This window comes from Bolinopsis microptera, chromosome 9, assembly GCF_026151205.1.
Source record: "Bolinopsis microptera isolate Bmic1 chromosome 9, MBARI_Bmic_1.0, whole genome shotgun sequence".
Classification (NCBI taxonomy): Eukaryota; Metazoa; Ctenophora; class Tentaculata; order Lobata; family Bolinopsidae; genus Bolinopsis; species Bolinopsis microptera.
Genome location: NC_087080.1, coordinates 12,513,870 through 12,530,804, shown reverse-complemented (window position 1 = coordinate 12,530,804; position 16,935 = coordinate 12,513,870). Strand labels below are relative to the sequence as shown.

General features: G+C 37.6%; 1 protein-coding gene across 10 annotated transcripts in view; it reads left to right on the top strand.

Annotated features, from left to right (window-relative positions):
• LOC134821253 (axonemal dynein light chain domain-containing protein 1-like) overlaps positions 1-16,880 on the top strand; it is a 57,843-nt gene extending 40,963 nt beyond the window's left edge. For 8 of the 10 annotated variants that reach the window (XM_063831966.1, XM_063831964.1, XM_063831962.1 and 5 more), the window contains exons 25-28: positions 2,518-2,596; positions 9,630-9,703; positions 11,357-11,479; positions 16,392-16,880. In XM_063831966.1, coding sequence (XP_063688036.1) covers positions 2,518-2,596; positions 9,630-9,703; positions 11,357-11,479; positions 16,392-16,396 — 281 coding nt within the window. In that variant the 3' untranslated portion in view covers positions 16,397-16,880. Of the gene's footprint in view, positions 1-2,517; positions 2,597-9,629; positions 9,704-11,356; positions 11,480-14,207; positions 14,284-16,391 lie in introns of those variants that run through there. The other 2 variants (XM_063831963.1, XM_063831958.1) reach the window with 1 other exon arrangement.
• The last annotated feature ends 55 nt before the right edge of the window (positions 16,881-16,935 follow it).

Below are 16,935 nucleotides of genomic sequence, written 5' to 3'. Positions count from 1 at the left end.
TGGAGTGGCCTGAGTGGGTTGGGAGGTCGAAACTTGATTTTTCTGATGGTTCGGGTCAGGTACTACCCATTTTTACACTAGTAAAATAGTTCCAAATACCCGGAACATACATCCCCTACAGGGGTAAAGATTTTCAATCTTGATTTTACCTGGATTTCAGCTATTTTGGGATGGGCGTGGCCTCTTGGAGTGGCCTGAGTGGGTTGGGAGGTCGAAACTTGATTTTTCTGATGGTTCGGGTCAGGTACTACCCATTTTTACACTAGTAAAATAGTTCCAAATACCCCGGAACATACATCCCCTACAGGGGTAAAGATTCTCAGTCTTGATTTTACTGGGACTTCAGGCTATTTTGGAATGGCCTGAATGGCATGGGGTTGGATGTGTTATTAACTTATTCATATCTTATTGTCTATAAATACGAGCAGTTTGGTGAGACTTCTGATGGCTACCGTCGCAGATTCTACAATGACAAATATTGTAACATATGTGCAGCGCGCAAAATCCCCTACAAAATCCCCTACAAAATTCAGGGAAACGTCTTCTGAAGTTCAACGCTCATGTGTAATTGTATTGCGCAAGCGATTTTCAATTGCGCGCCCTGAAAATCGAGTCTAAAAATCTATATTCTCCTAAATTTTTGACGATTTTTCCAAGTCCAAGATTTTCAAAATCGAATTAAAAATTTTCTAAGGCTTATCTTAAAATTCTGATCGAACTGAATCTTCTAAATGGTCCTCAGAACATATCCTTAAAGTTTCAAGGTGATTACTTAAAACTTTAAAAATTTAGGAGAAGATAGATTTTTAGACTCAATTTTCAGGGCGCGTGATTGAAAATCGCTCTGAAATGAGCGCTGACTTTTGACCGGCAATAACTTCGGCTAGGAACAATATTTTTCCATGGGACCAAAAGCAGCTGATAGATATCACTCCCCTCTATCAAAAACAACTATAAAATCAATTTCGAGAGAAATTTCATAAAGACCCCCCTGCGGTTTTAAAGGGGGTTTCTGATGGCCGGCGATTGGTTCGAATGGATCCTGGTGGCTTTCTGGGGAACTCAATTATCGAACTTATTTCGACCTGCATCAACGTTGCAACTGATTGTGCTATTAAAAGCATTTATAGGCTAATTTTGTTGACGTTGAAAACTGATGTTTCAAACATAACAAAAACGTCATGCTAAAAAGTGATCCGAAATTCGAATAAAATTGAAGACAAATGATACATAATTTTGTGATGCAACACTACTCTACATTATATACTTCAACTATGTACAGCTGTTGCTACAAGTTTATGTTTGAGAACATCATCTGGTGCGTGACATAGCGATCACATGAAACAACTATGGTATAATGGTATGTGACCTACTAGTGGTACGTGGCAGAGCTTAAACTCGGATCATTAGACTTGAAAGATGCACCCATGCTAAACGCAGAGGCTCTTTAAGGTTACGAACACGTGAACATAACAATAAATAAACGTTCCGATTAAACTGCATCATTCTGCTAAATATACGATATCGTAAATCAAATTAATCAAATGCTCGAGCTGCAAAGGTAAAAGCATTGCAAGGAGTAACGTGAAATGAGTGTAACTTGAACTAGGTACAACCTAATTTCTTGTAGTAATTAGTAAACCTAGAGGCTCATATTGTTGCAACCTGGCCACGTTTTGCATGGCTCGCAACGTGCAAAAATTTGGGACTGAAAATTAGAAAATATTGATTCCATTATGAAATGAGGTATTTATATCCCGCTCATATGATTAACCAACAACATAAGGAAGGTGGTTGACCATGTCAGAGCGGCTGACTGTGAGTGATGTGAGCAAATGTGAACAAAAGTATAACCCATTATAAGGCATAAAAGATATAAAATTTTTTTTTATAAAACACGCCAATATCGCGTTGCATTCGCCAACATCAGCCGAATGGCCTCCATCGATACGAACTTTGTCGATTTTTTATTGGAAACTAAACCATCGAACTTATTTGGGAACATTGAGGATCGTGCATAATTCTGCCCGGGACATTGAGGAACGTGCATGAATCTGTCTGAAAAGTTTAGGAACCTTCTGGTTGCTGAACATTCTGAATGATTAACGTTCTTAAGTTGCACTTAAGTTGATTTTTTAACGCGACTTAAGTACATTTTTGTACTTAAGTCTCAAACTTGAAACAGAATAAGTAAACTTTGGGAAATACATAAGTAGAGTTTCGGAAACATTTTCACTAATTCTACTTAAGTCGACCATACACTTAAGTGCCACTTAAGCGTTTTTTCGGAAATGACCCCCTGGATAATATAAATTGATTTTATAATACTTCCTGATTTCTGGACTAAATTTTGGTATGAAATCTTTTTCAGCTTCTTACAGATCCTTTAAAGTGCTTCATTATAGCACTATTAGGTAATTAGTATATAAGAAGCTAGCAATTTTATCATTTTACTAGCTGATTATACATATTTGACGGTAAGTTGTGGCTTCCAACAATTAATTTAATCATTCTCAGAAGCTGGAAAGACGGGGAACCCACTGTCTGACGCGGAAACACATGTCAACTTAGTGAACGAGTTGAACAAACAAGTGCAGTAAGTCTTAATACTTATCTGTCTCATTAGCTTATCTAAGGCTGCTAATATTTCCCGGTAACAACAAAACGACACAAAAACTCTACATTATGATTTAAACTAAAGAGAAGTACTCGGGAACGCCATTATCCTCAATATGGTGAAATCATGACTTTTCTGATATAACAGATCAAAGAAGATGTCCAAACTTAAAAGAAAACAGTTACTCCGTAACGTAATTCTAAGTCATATTTTGTAAATGTTATTTATTTTTAGTGTTTCATGCAAAATATATCAACATTACGAATCTATAGAACACTTGCCAAAGTATAACTCACTTACAGTATCCACTTGTTTGAAACTAACGAAACCAAACGGAACCGAGTTCAAAAATTAAGAAGCAAATGCTGTGAACTAAATCAAAACTTAACTATTCAAGACATTCTACTCATACCCTGTAACTTTATTTATTAAAAATTCTTTGTAATATATGATATTGTTGAATTTTAAGGTTGAGTAATTAAAGCATCTAACACGTGTAACTAAAACTTTCGCGCTGTTTTATTAGAAATACTTTGAGTTTGAACACCCTTCGCCCTGCCAAATCACGTTGTGCCCCAGAGCTTCCAGCCCAGTAGCGTCAGAACTAGGGTTTTGGCGAGGGTAAGGGTAAGAGTCAGATTTGGGGCTCGGATTACGATCATGTTAAGGTTAAGACATTTAAGATCCCTCCCTCCTTGATTTTTACATTTTTAAAATGATCATTACAATGATCTCATAGACGCATTCCGAGAAACTCAGCTTGGTCACACTAAGAGCACCATCTTTAACTACTTCGTGGATACAGGATAGATCGGTAATCGGTTGCTAAATCACTAATCGGTTATCAAGTATTTGGATCTAGGTGCCAGACTGACGTCAATCGGTCAATAGGTTCCCATGAAAAAGTTTGAAGAATAATGGTCAAGTGTTTTGATACTTGTGACAGCTGACAACTCAGGAGCTGTGATCCATCCCTACCCTCAACAGGTTCAGCAGCCTATTACAAAGTGCACTGCTTTCTCAGGTCCTATTTGATCTGTTTCAAAACTTAAATTGCACCTCTATTTAGCTCTAGAACGACAAATAATTTCGCAACTAAACGATCAATTTCCCTAGGCAATGACCTGAAATGTCAATTGTTAAGTAGTTCCTCAATCCGAACGTTGAATTAAAAAGGAGCGTCGAGTCTTGAGATCATTTGGGCTAGCAGAACAGGTGGAGTCGATATCGTCTTCTATAGAACTGCATCAAAGTAGACGAACTAACAGAGAAGGCAGGTTTTGAAACTGGTCAAATAAAGTCTGTTATAAGCAGAATGGTGGAAATTTGCCAGTGGCTGCAAGTCTGACACGTGCCAAGCAGATCCTATAGTTCTTATAACACGTGACATATTAGACCAGCTTGCAGTATACTAAGTCATAGACGAGATATCATTAAAAAACCACACCGTATTGAGTGAATAAAGGGTGGGATTATAAAAACTGTTTGCAGGGATTATACAGGTGGACAACAACAGCGGGATGGATCAAAATAAGACCACTCCTTATTTTCTGTCCCGTCGCTTAGCAGTATCCAGGTGGTGTTTATAAAAAATACATAAGCATTGAGCAGGCCCAACGAATGCTCCTATCTAAGTGTAAGGTTTACAATCATAGATATGAGTGAAAAGTGTCTAGATACTAAATACTTGTGCTGTCTATATAAAAGGTGAGTTGTTTGTCACGTGACACGCACGCATGCACGTGGTACGCGCGCAGGCACGTGACTACAGTTTAAGAGCTCTTAGATAAATCTAGTCCCTGTGCTCTAGAAGTCTGAGTAACAATAGACAAAATTACAGTTCCATACACGATGTCTATTCTTTTATTTGATATCCTGGCTCTCACGGCCTACCCTTGATCCTCATTTAGGATCAAGGACGAATCTTTAATAATCAATAAATATGACGTGAACAACGCTTTTATTCCCGGGCACAAACCGTTACGTAGCTCAACACCTTTCACCACACCTAAATCTAGATTAAAGCACTCAACTGATGTCAGGTTAGGAACAATTGCAACTCTCCAAACGACGAGTATACTGTACAGCACTTAAATTGTTTAAGCTGAGTTACCGTTGCATTAGCTGGTTTTTTGTTTCTCATCGAGCAGCTTGTTCACTACAACCCTTTTTCAGAATTGGGTTGCTTTGATAAAGTGTTGTGAATAGAAGTTAGCTTAAGTGGTCCACCCCAAAATCAAATTTAATATGTCATGTGAGAACCTAAATTAAGTACTGACACTGTGGGGTTCGAACCTAAGTGACTGTTAGAACATGGTCCTGATAACATGTTTAACTTAGATTCACTCCTAATCATCCTCATGTCTCATTTCATCAAGCACAGTTTACTAATCAAATGGAAATATTCGGACTCGCTTGCTGACAGGCTAGGCTTATCAATATCAAATGATCCACTCGGTGCCCCATGTTCATAATGATCACCCTTGTCGAGAACAAAATCGAAGAACTAAGTTATTTTATAATTTTGTTTCTTATCATTATGGATTCAAACATTTATCCATCAAATGCAAACTTTATATTAAATACTAATAGCCGCTGGTAATCTACACTTAATTTGTTATTTTACAAAGTATAAAGTTAACTTTTAGTTGTAATTTTGCTACTAGTCAACGTCGCGTATCAAAACTGTCAAGAGAATAGACAGATTTAGATGGAGGTCCCTATATTAAATATTTTATTAGCTTATAAGAGAAAATGGAGAATGTAACATGAACCTACCATACTGCGAACACCTGTCATATATTAAATTATAATAATATGTATAATATTTTATTAAAACGGGTGCCTCTCCAGCTGTCTTATTATGGAAATTAATTTAATTTAAGATTCGTCTGCTGAAGAACTTTTATCAACCTTAAACTTTAAGGTTGATTAAAGTTAACGTTAACTATCAAGCTGATCTACTGATCTGATGATTTTGTCAATCTGATCTGCTTATAATTCACGGAGAGTTCTTTTTGATAATAACCTGTCAAATGTCAATATATATCTGTATTTTATTGGACAATTTCACTACTAGAAAAGCTGCTATTGGCCCATGTGCTCGCGTGATCAGTCGTGACTTAAAGGTCCAGTTAACTCAAAAAAAGTTATCCTCATATTTTGACAGATTGTGACAAATAGCAAACTGAGCAACGAGTCGAAATTCCTAAATCTCTAACTGCTCTCTAACGCGTGTAATTAGCGTTTGTATTATTTTGGCGATGACGTCATGCGATCGCGTGGCAACACGCGCGCATCGAGGATTAGTGATTATTCTGCTATGGTGTAGTGCACGCTGCATGGGTTGGGAGGATATTGCCAGGAGACGGTTATAATTCTGTAAGGTGCAGATATTCTACTCAAGAGGCTGAATTGACTACTTTTGTCGCCACAATTATCTTCAATCGGGAATCGGGATCAATGAACACAGTTTTCTTAACAAGACTTGATTGGTATTCGGTAGCATTAACTTAGGGTTCCCGTAAGATTATTTTAATCCCTCATAAGAGCATGATTTTTAGCCGAGTCATTACCAAATCAGTTGTATCACCTCCAACGAATAATGTCCGTATTTTTTAGATTTACAGAGGTGCAGTGCTTAACAGCATGTTATTGTTTAAAAGTTAAAAGTCTCGAGTGAATCAAAAGAAATGGGACATGTTTCTGCAAATTTCCGATTGCCGTGTCAAGAAATAAATAATGAATGATACCTGAAATTACTTTTTACTCTCCGTGCAGTGACCGTGCGATTCTCAAGATATGCATGACTTCCCTCGCCATTCGTCATTACGTCAAAACAATTTATGTTTTCACCAGTGCGAAAATATTGGGGGAGAGATTGAGTAGACATTTTTTTCAGTTGACGAATGATTTAAAAAGGTCATTATGCGCCAGTAACAACCGACTAGAGATCAGTGTCAAATAACAAAAGCTCACATTGCGTCAAAGAATAAAATACCTCTGTGACATTATCGGACTTTATTTGAACGGACACAGCTTTGACGCTGGAGAGTGGAGGCCTTTGGGCTTTGCGTCCATAATATGGTCCGTTAAAATGAAGTCTGTTTATTCAATTTTCGACCAAATCAAAGTCTGTGCAAATTTTGTCGAGTCCTAAAGTATATCGTGTATACGTTAATTTGTAGTTGAGAGTGCTGAAAAATGATCATGAAAAGCCTTGAAACCTTCTATTAACAATAATTTTCTATCTAACGAAAGTTAGACTTAGAGCAAAAATCTAGCGTTTATAATTATGTCCATTCAATATTAACGTCCGTCCGTCCAAAAAACGTCCGAAAGGTGTACCAAATTTTCAAATCAAAAGAAAAAGAAATGATGATTAACAAGAAATGTCATAGTTGGGTAGTACAGCAATATTTTGTTAAAAATTCGTTGAATTCGGCACATTTTTTCAGTTCGAAAAAAATTCGTCCTTTAAATTTTCTTAATTTAATTAATCGCATTTAAGATCTGCAACGGGTCATGTCGGCACTATCTATGTAATTAGCAATGAAATGATTGGGAAATAGGCACTATGGTCCATGATTTGTGAGCGGTTGAAAGCGTGGAAGACAATGACTCCAAAATGGGAGCCCGGTGATGATAAATCGAAACAGATTAATATCAAGGGAGTACGGGGTCTTGGCCTGATTTATTTGAAGAGGAGAGCGAGATCTGCCAGATAATGGTCGAAGAGCAGTTCAATTCCAAGAAAGAAGGGAAAGTTCCTAGAATAAGTGTTTTTCTTAGTCTTCTTTGTGGCGACAATCCCTTGATTAATTGCACATGATGACCATTAATTAACAATAACATGATCAAAAGTGGTACCGTGAATAGATTCAAGTAGGTAGCTGAACTAGATCAGCTTTGTAACCAGATTAGAAAAGCTTTTGACAGTTTAACGGACAGCCCCTTCCATGGACAAAGCGAAATGAGGTAGTTAAGGGGGCCGGGGGGGGGGTCTTCATCAAAATTCTCTCGAAATTGACTTTATAGTTGTTTCTGGTAGAAGGGAGTGATATCTACCAGCTGCTTTTGGTCCCATGGAAAAATATTGTTCCTAGCCGAAATTATTGCCGGTCTAAGGTCAACGCTTATGTGTATATTTTGTATTGCGCGAGCGATTTTCAATCGCAAATTCTGAAAATCGAGTCTAAAAATCTATCTTCTCCTACATTTTTTGAGCAATCACCCTGAAACTTTCAGGATATGTTCTAGGGACCATTTAGAAGATTTAATCGAGCCAAAATTTTGAGATAGGCCTTTAAAAAATTTTTTATTCAATTTTGAAAATCTTGGACCTGAAAAAATCGTAAAAAAACGAGGTCCAAGATTTTCAAAATTGAATAAAAAATTTTTAAAGGCCTATCTCAAAATTTTGGCTAGATCAAATCTTCTAAATGGTCCCTAGAACATATCCTGAAAGTTTCAGGGTGATCGCTCAAAAAATGTAGGAGAAGATAGATTTTTAGACTCGATTTTCAGAATTTGCGATTGAAAATCGCTCGCGCAATACAATTACACATAAGCGCTGACCTTAGACCAGCGATAATTTCGGCTAGGAACAATATTTTTCCATGGGACCAAAAGCAGCTGGTATATATCACTCCCCTCTACCAGAAACAACTATAAAGTCAATTTCGAGAGAATTTTGATGAAGACCCCCCCCCCCCCCCCGGCCCCCTTAAGCGATCCGATTGTACTAGACAGGCTGGTAAGTGTAACCCTGTCAAAAATTTCCAGTATAATAATTCCCAGTGGGAAGAGGGGCGGCAATGACCTAAAATGGCATAAATGTCAATATACTTAAAGGTGTTGCATTTTCTACGTAATCTATAATATTTCATGCCATTTTGGAATTAAAAATTTAGAAAAATCTGTATTTTACAAAGTTTCAGCCTTAAATGATGGGTAAATTGAATTCAATATTCATCTCGAATTTATGTAGATATCATTTGGAACAAGGGTCCCCCTTGTATAAATTCCATATAAAGTATACAATTTTTTTAATTTGTTACTTCAAATATAATAACTTTGTTACTAAACGTTTTCCTCGCCAAGATAATTACGGTCCTGTAAAAATTATTTTAAAATAACGGATGATTTGTGTATAACCAGACTAAATATTAACAATTTCACTTTAATTTGCCAAAGTTTACCGGATCATGCCCCTAGAAGCCTGGTATACGTATATACCTCCTCCCTCCCTTCATTATCAAGATGAACTGAACTGTGAGACATTTTAATGTCAAATGTTGCTTTCTAAAAGGATTTCAAACTATGAACATGTCCATAAGCATACTATTGTGCACTTTATCAGTCGATATTCACTGCTTGCTATAATACAGCTGTACGAGTAAACAGATTGATTAATGAAACCGTCACCGTTACGAACTTTACCTTAGAATTAAGTAGTACTGTAGGCACAATCTAGTGATGAATATAAAACTTCCGCGGGTGTTCAGAAGTACAAAGGAGTGATGTAGAGGACTCTATCACTATTATATGAGTTAACAACACTACCCCATCCACCGTTATCCAATATTTCTTATGATATTGTTGAGCATTTTCATGAGAAGAAGCTGAACAAATAGTAGTTATTGTTAGACTTTTTAGCCCTCGATATTGCATCTAACGTGGAGACTGGAGTAGGCCCTTAAAGAACCTGTGAAAAGAGGATACAACTAAATATCTGTTAGAAATATACTAACTGTTCGCAGAGTTGACAACTCTCTTCCAAAAAAACAGAATCATAGATAAAAACTTGAAAGACCACGAAAAATATTGATTCTTTAACCTGTAACTTCTTTACAAAGTTACAATCCATAGCAAATTAGATTACCATAAAGTTCTAATAATAAATACCTTGATAAGGACGGTTAATCAATGATGATTATATGGAAAGGCCGTTTGTTTGGTTAATGGAAACATTGGGCATCTATTTGTAAGAGCTGAGAATTATCTTCCTCAGAGACACAGTAACGCGGGCGAAAACGGCAGAGGAAAAGGTTGCCGAACTTGAACTGGAACTCTCCAATACTAAAGGTCAGAGGCACATATTAGGTGCGGTAAAAAAATCGAAATTATACGGTACCGCACCCGACTATAAAGGTAAAATGTGCGGTAAGGTGCGGTAAATTTTTACCAATTATGCGGCAAATGTGCGACGATTTTTTTGAAATTTGTGCGGGAATTGTGCGGTTTTCTTTTGCATTTTCTGAAGGACTTAGTAAATTCTAAACGTATAACCGCCGCTCTTATCAAAAATAGGTCTTATGTGTTACTGACGGTGTAGTTCTTTACTAAGACCATGATTGAACCTATATTGAGATTCAGTTATCTGAGAACAGTGACTTGATCTGGTAGAGATTAGGAAACAGTTATTTGAAGACGCCTTTTGATAGAGTCGATCAGATCCCATGCGTGATCGCAAATATGTGACACGCTTGTTGGCATTGATCTTCAGTACTTAAGTAAACCATTTGATCCAAGATCCATTAAGCCCACTATAAAGCCAACGCTACAACGTCCAACGAATAGAGCTCATTACCCGATAAAAAGGGCTGCAGGTATGATCGAAGTACGGTAACGACGAGGGTTCCATAACGGCCTGGTTCACGGTCCCGAAAGGGCCTGGGTAACGGTCCCGAAAGGGCCGGGGTCATGGTCCCGAAAGGGCCTGGGTCACGTGGTAACCGGGTCACGTGGCCTAAGCATGAGTTCCAAAAGGGCCTGGGTCACGGTCCCGAAAGGGCCTGGGTCAGGGTCCCGAAAGGGCCTGGGTCACGTGGTAACTGGGTCACGTGGCCTAGGTATGAGTTCCAAAAGGGCCTGGGTCACGGTCCCGAAAGGGCCTGGGTCAGGGTCCCGAAAGGGCCTGGGTCACGTGGTAACTGGGTCACGTGGCCTAGGTATGAGTTCCAAAAGGGCCTGGGTCACGGTCCCGAAAGGGCCTGGGTCAGGGTCCCGAAAGGGCCTGGGTCACGGTCCCGGAAGGGCCTGGGTCAGGGTCCCGAAAGGGCCTGGGTCACGTGGTAACTGGGTCACGTGGCCTAGGTATGAGTTCCAAAAGGGCCTGGGTCACGGACCCGAAAGGGCCTGAGTCACGGTCCTAAAAGGGCCTGAGTCACGGTCCTAAAAGGGCCCGACTTTTAACATATTTTGGTTTTTACACTCAAAAATCTTAACGCGAAAATTTCAAAATTATGCGAAATTACGCGGAAAATGCCAGATTATGCGGAAATACGCAAAAAATTACAAAATGTGCGGAAGTGTGCGGAAAACAATAAATTATGCGGAAATGTGCGGAAACCGATAAATTGTGCGATCCCGCACCCATCGCACCTAATATGTGCCTCTGCTAAAGGTTAGTAAAACCTCCTGCACAGCGCTACTTGGTCAGCGGTTGATCAGGATTATAATTTCTGGAGGGTAAATTCAAGCGAATTCTGTTCCGATTTACTTCTAAATAGAGTTGCGAACATGAGTTAAACTGAAATCCTAAAGATATCATTAGATAATGTGGTTGGTGGGTGATCTTATACTGTTTTTTTATTGCGGAATATATCATTGGAACAGGAATTTATTGGTTTATTTATTCCAAGAAATTCGTCAAGTTATTGTTGTCTAATCTATTGCCCTCGATATTCCTGTCCCGCACATTTCTGCTGAGATATAATGGCTCACACTATTTTTCAGGGAGAGTAGTGGATTTGGAAAAGGAGCTGGAGGAGGAGAAGACGAAAGTTCTTGCGGCTGCAGCTGCCACGCCAGCATCTAAACCTGCCAGCAGAGCGACTAAGAAGCAGGCTCAGAAAAGACGTAAGTTTTTTATCAAAATATATTTAAAACAAATAACTGGCTCACCAACCGATATAGTCGACAAGATTCTTCAATCAAACAAGGCTGATAAAGCAGTCAACCCTTGGCCTTGGTAGCGCTAAAAGATAACAGATAAGCTTTAACTTACCTGTGTTATATAGCGTTGTTCTTCGGAATGATTTCATTAGAAGAAGAACATGATATTATGATAACATCGCCCGTAGTGCAGGGAATGAAATACAAAACAGAATTAATACCACGACTGTATCGACAATATCATCATTAAACATTATGCATTAAAGGTGCATTATGAAGGAGTAAAGGTCCATATTGCCAGAGCGGCTCCCCGACCCATGTCTCAACAAGAATTTCACCGCGGTAACACCACGCACGATCAAATTTCCCTACTAGCTGCATACAATGTAATTCAAATTGTTTTACTTTATTGTATCCCAGAGTGGTGTTTGGCGCATGTACAATGTAATAATCGTTTATATTATAATACCTTTCGGGAATTATATCCACTAAAACTCGTGGACACTGAGAGCTGATAATTTGCAGATATATCCCGCAAGGGAAGCGAAGGTATTATCAGCATAGACTCAGACTGGCTGGTGGCAAGTATTAAAATATAATAAAATAAAATATAATATAATAATACCTTGGCTATTGAGTGCTGAGAAATTGCCATGGTATTATGTATTATAATATTTTCCGGTTCCGAATTGGAAGGGGTGTAATCCGATACGTGCGCATGATACAATATAGTGTCTAATATATATAGAACGCCAGTGTTATTTGTTTTACAACTTGCCGCCAGCCAGTCTGAGGTCTATGCTGATAATACCTTGGCTTCCCTTGCGGGATATATCGGCAAATTATCAGCTCTCAGTGTCGGAGACTTTTAGTGGATATAATTCCCGGAAGGTATTATAATACATAATACCTTGGCAATTTCGTGCCCGCGCGTTCCCTCCAGCAAGCTGTCGGGAATTATCGCGCTCATCACTCAGTAGCCAAGGTATTATTATATTATAATACAGGTATTATACACATCATGGCACTTGTCTCAGTTACTATCCTTATAGACTGTTATAAAGCATATCTATCACTTTCATTTTCTAATGAGCCCTTGTAAGTTGTAGGTTTATAACTTACTAAAGCCCGCGTTGAATTGCTTTGCAACTCATCGACAATGTTTCAAATAAATATTGTACGGGTATCGCCCGTTTAAATGACTTTACGATATTATCTTATCAAAATATTCCTGGCTTAATTCTTGAAGGGGTTTTCCTAATGCTCCGCCATCCATAGGATACACCACCAATCACTTTAACGAAAAACTCATTAAATTGTTATGCAATATGTTTTTTGCAACAGAATGTGATTGGACGACAAAACAGTCACTGTTGTTCGGAAAAAATGTTTTGGTAAATAAACACGGTTGTCTGAAGAAAAAAAACTAGAATACTGGGATTGCTTAAGTGCTCTGAGAAGTTATTAAAGGTGGTATGTATAGACTAGTTACCCAATATTTATATTGTAGACCACTCAGTATCACTGGGAGCGCACGAAATAGAGACGCGCTACCTCTATAGGTGATAAGGTTAATGAAGAGCAAAATGTGTCCTAGCCGACTGTACTATCTCTGAATATTGTGTGAATCCTTTAAATTATGTGCAGTTTAGTGCCCGTGGTCGTGATTGAGATTAGTGTTCCTATGTGTGGTACGTGGTTTTGTGATTACACATTATTTGATTTGATTTCACGTACTAGGTGACTCGCCAGGTGACTGAGTTCACTAGTCTTATTAAGATAGCAGTCCTTCAAGTTGAATCATGTCGGAAGTTTCAACATGATTAATTATGATAAGTGCTGCGGCCAAAAGTGGGCCTACCGTTTTTTAGCTCCTTTCTACACACCTGATAATAAGTAGTTCTCTGGTTTACTGGCTTTAGAAAAACCATTGCGGCCTGCGGGTAGTATGGGGGAAAACGAAGAACACTACTGCCCTAGTGACTACATTTAAGGGATATTTAATTTTAGTCCATAAATATTTCTAGTACTAAAAACGGTAAAATCTGTTTCAGTTCCTATCTTCCGTTTCAGTTCCTATCTTCTTTGGGGATACTTACTAACAGGATAACTGTTTGATTCCTAATCTCGCCTTGGTAACCTGGCAAATAAAAAACAGAAAATTAAGAAATGAAATGCGAACAAATTTTATCATAAATCTTGCACAATGGCTCTCGAGATACAAAATATTTGTTATTAATTGGTATTTGGTTTCATTACAGGGCATAAGACAATTATCGGTTGATAGTTGCTTCTTGATTTGATTAAAGGCTCCAGCCAGGATCTATCAGGGTTTGGTGGGAGGAAGGTTGCAACTCTTGTAATCAAGAGCACGGCTCTATTGAAGGGTTGTATGGGATTTGGGAAGGAGAGATAGGTTAACAGGAACAAAATTTAAGGACGAGAGATAATTGCTGTAGCAAGTTGAAACGTTAATTTGGGACACATGATGGCCAAGCTCCGGAAATTTTACCAAACTGGTAATTGGTAAATTCATTGAATTTTATTCAACGCTAGTAGTCAATAACGGAACCAAAATATTATATGCACATTTAAAATTACAGAAACCCACCTGCTTATAATAGTACAAGACATGCCATTCATAGGGCTGCTTTTGACCCTTTTAATATAATTTTAACTCATGTTTCGCCAGGAGGTTGAGAAGAACTGATTTCCTTGTGATAACACTTTCTCATCCTTCATATCACCGTCACATCATCACCCCCTCTCACGTCATCACTCATAAAAACGTGTTTCACAGGAGGAGATTCTGGCACTTGGGCTCATGTGATATTTGGCATGTCCAGTCCATGTATCTAAAATACAATGCTCAATCAAGCTTGATTATTTCTATAGAGTTACTATCCCTTCTTTAAGTTAAATAAATTATGCAATGAGAGATCGAGTCTTTTGATATCAGTTACTGAAGAGGTAAAAGTTTATTCATAAAATTAATAATGAATTGAGTGTTGAAAAAGGAGAAAGTATTTGTTTAGATTATCAGCACCATTATAAGCAGTTTGATATTTAAACTTTTTTCAATTCTGTTTCAATACTTTTCTTTGTTTAATATATGCATATTTACATAGCAAATAGTAATATTTAATAATCATGTACGTTTCGGATGATTAGGTGCCTTTAGTATTTTTACTTCTCGCAGTCATTAATTATAATTTAACTATCCCAAATTTTTGTGTTTTTCGTGCCTACTAGTAATACTGATTAAAAATCATGCTTTTAAGACTTATAGGAAATGATAAGAACGATAAGATTTTAAAAATTGAAATGAGGATAGCAAATGCAGATTGTCGTTCAGTCGGAAAGAATACCAGTTAAGTTGCATGCAAATAATGTTCTAGACAAAATCTAATCTAAACGGATTTTCATCTTTAGTTGAAGTCCCCGTTGAAGTTGTAACGGTGTGAAAGCTAGTAACGTATTCCCAGGCTTTTGGCTGAAGTTACTACAACAGATTATTATACGAATTCGCTATTCATTTTGCACAAGTTTAAAAGAATATTACTGCACAACTATCCTTGAACTACCTTGAAAGTTTGAGCGTCATCATTTGCAAGAAACTTCTTGTGTGACTCCATTTCTAAATAAATGCAACATCCTTTTAAATATCTAAATATATGCTATTGAATGAGAAATCATGGAGAGTCAAAGAAATGTCTATATAACAACAGCTTTGGTCACCTTTTGTGAAATAAAAATTTTACTATCAATAAAAGAAACTTTTAGTAATACGAGATTCAGTACCTACCAATAAAACAATAAAAATTTAGTCGCTTATTACTTCTTCATCTGTCACTCTGGCAGGTCAATACCCATAAGAACAAAGAAATTTGCACTTTAGGTGGAGCTCGAAATTGTAGCTCATACAGAAAAAGTGACACCGAACCCAGAACCAGAATATAAGACGTGAAACAATATCGATACGATTCAGCAATCAGCGGTCCGTAAAGTGACAACTTTCATGTACTTTCGTCTATAAAAATCGGTTCATAAGAATTGCTGTATATACGTCATCAGAATAACATTCGAGAGATTTGAGTTCTCCCGTTGTCCAGCTGTCACTAAAAAATGCCATGTCTTTGAAATCAAGATCACGCCAAGGGGGCTACCTGTCAACTTCACAATCTTCATTTCTAGCGGTGTTTTACTTACTATCCATCTTCATATCGTGGCGTGGCACGACAGAAAGTTAACAGAAAGTAGATAGTGACATCTTGTAAGTATGACGACTATTGGGGCTGCTGAGTGATGAGGTTAATGGTTAACGTGTCTAACTAATGTTTGTAGTGTTGGTGTTCACTGGGAAACCTCATTGTAAGCTAACATGAATATACGGGAGCAGCAACAGCATTTTATGTAGAGATTCGTATTTCGAACCTACGAGGATTTATTGGGATCTCACAATTCTAAATTTAAAGTAGCTAGATTCCTCCTACTGTTATGTTTAACTTTAAATAATACCCGATTAAGGAAATGCAAGCAAGAAGATGTCTGGTTGGACAAAATTTTAAGCTACCGAGTTTCAACTACACTTATTGAAATGTAGAAAATTTTCAGCGAATATTTCAAAGAGCAATGTTCCCCAGTGGTAAAACAGAAAGACAGGTTAATGGTTCTGATACTTATGAATCAGGACTCTGCAACCTTAACTTGATAACCAAGTGAATGAAAGTGGAACTACTCTTAATTGCAAATGCTGCGGAGTAACTTTAATAAGTCTCACAGGGGTTCATTTACTCATTGCATCCTCGCTATTGGTTAAATTTGTAGCTTAATTTATAAAATAAATAAATGACTTTATGGTGATTTATATTTTCAGATTAACAAAGGGACGGAAGCTCCTCAGTTAACCCTTGGTTCTCAACCACCAAACCCAGTAACCTTTGAAAATTGTACATCATAGGAACCTTCCAGAGGGGACCGCCAACCATCTCAGAAATATGATTTTAAACTTTTAATGGATCCGAACAGTCCCTCTTAGTGTCAAATGATTTCAATATCAGTTTCATTCAGCGGTACTGAATAAAAACCCCAGATTCTCACAATTAACAACTCCATGCTTTACTCCTGCTTGTGATTACTGTGACATTATAACAGCGCCATACATCTACGAAAGTCTGATCATTAAAGCCTAAGAACAGTTGCTGGATGCAGATTGAATTACCATCATTACATTATTAATTTAACTATTTAGCCCTGTTAAGTGTCGACCTTTTCTCCAATTCCTCCTGTTTATAAACTTACTGTTGCGCTGCTGTATTTGGAGGTTTCATAAATTATTCGACTCTTTAATTCCAGATCATGTCACTTATTTATTAGTTTGATAAGGATAACTGAACTTTTTGTAAGAAAGTGTTTATACA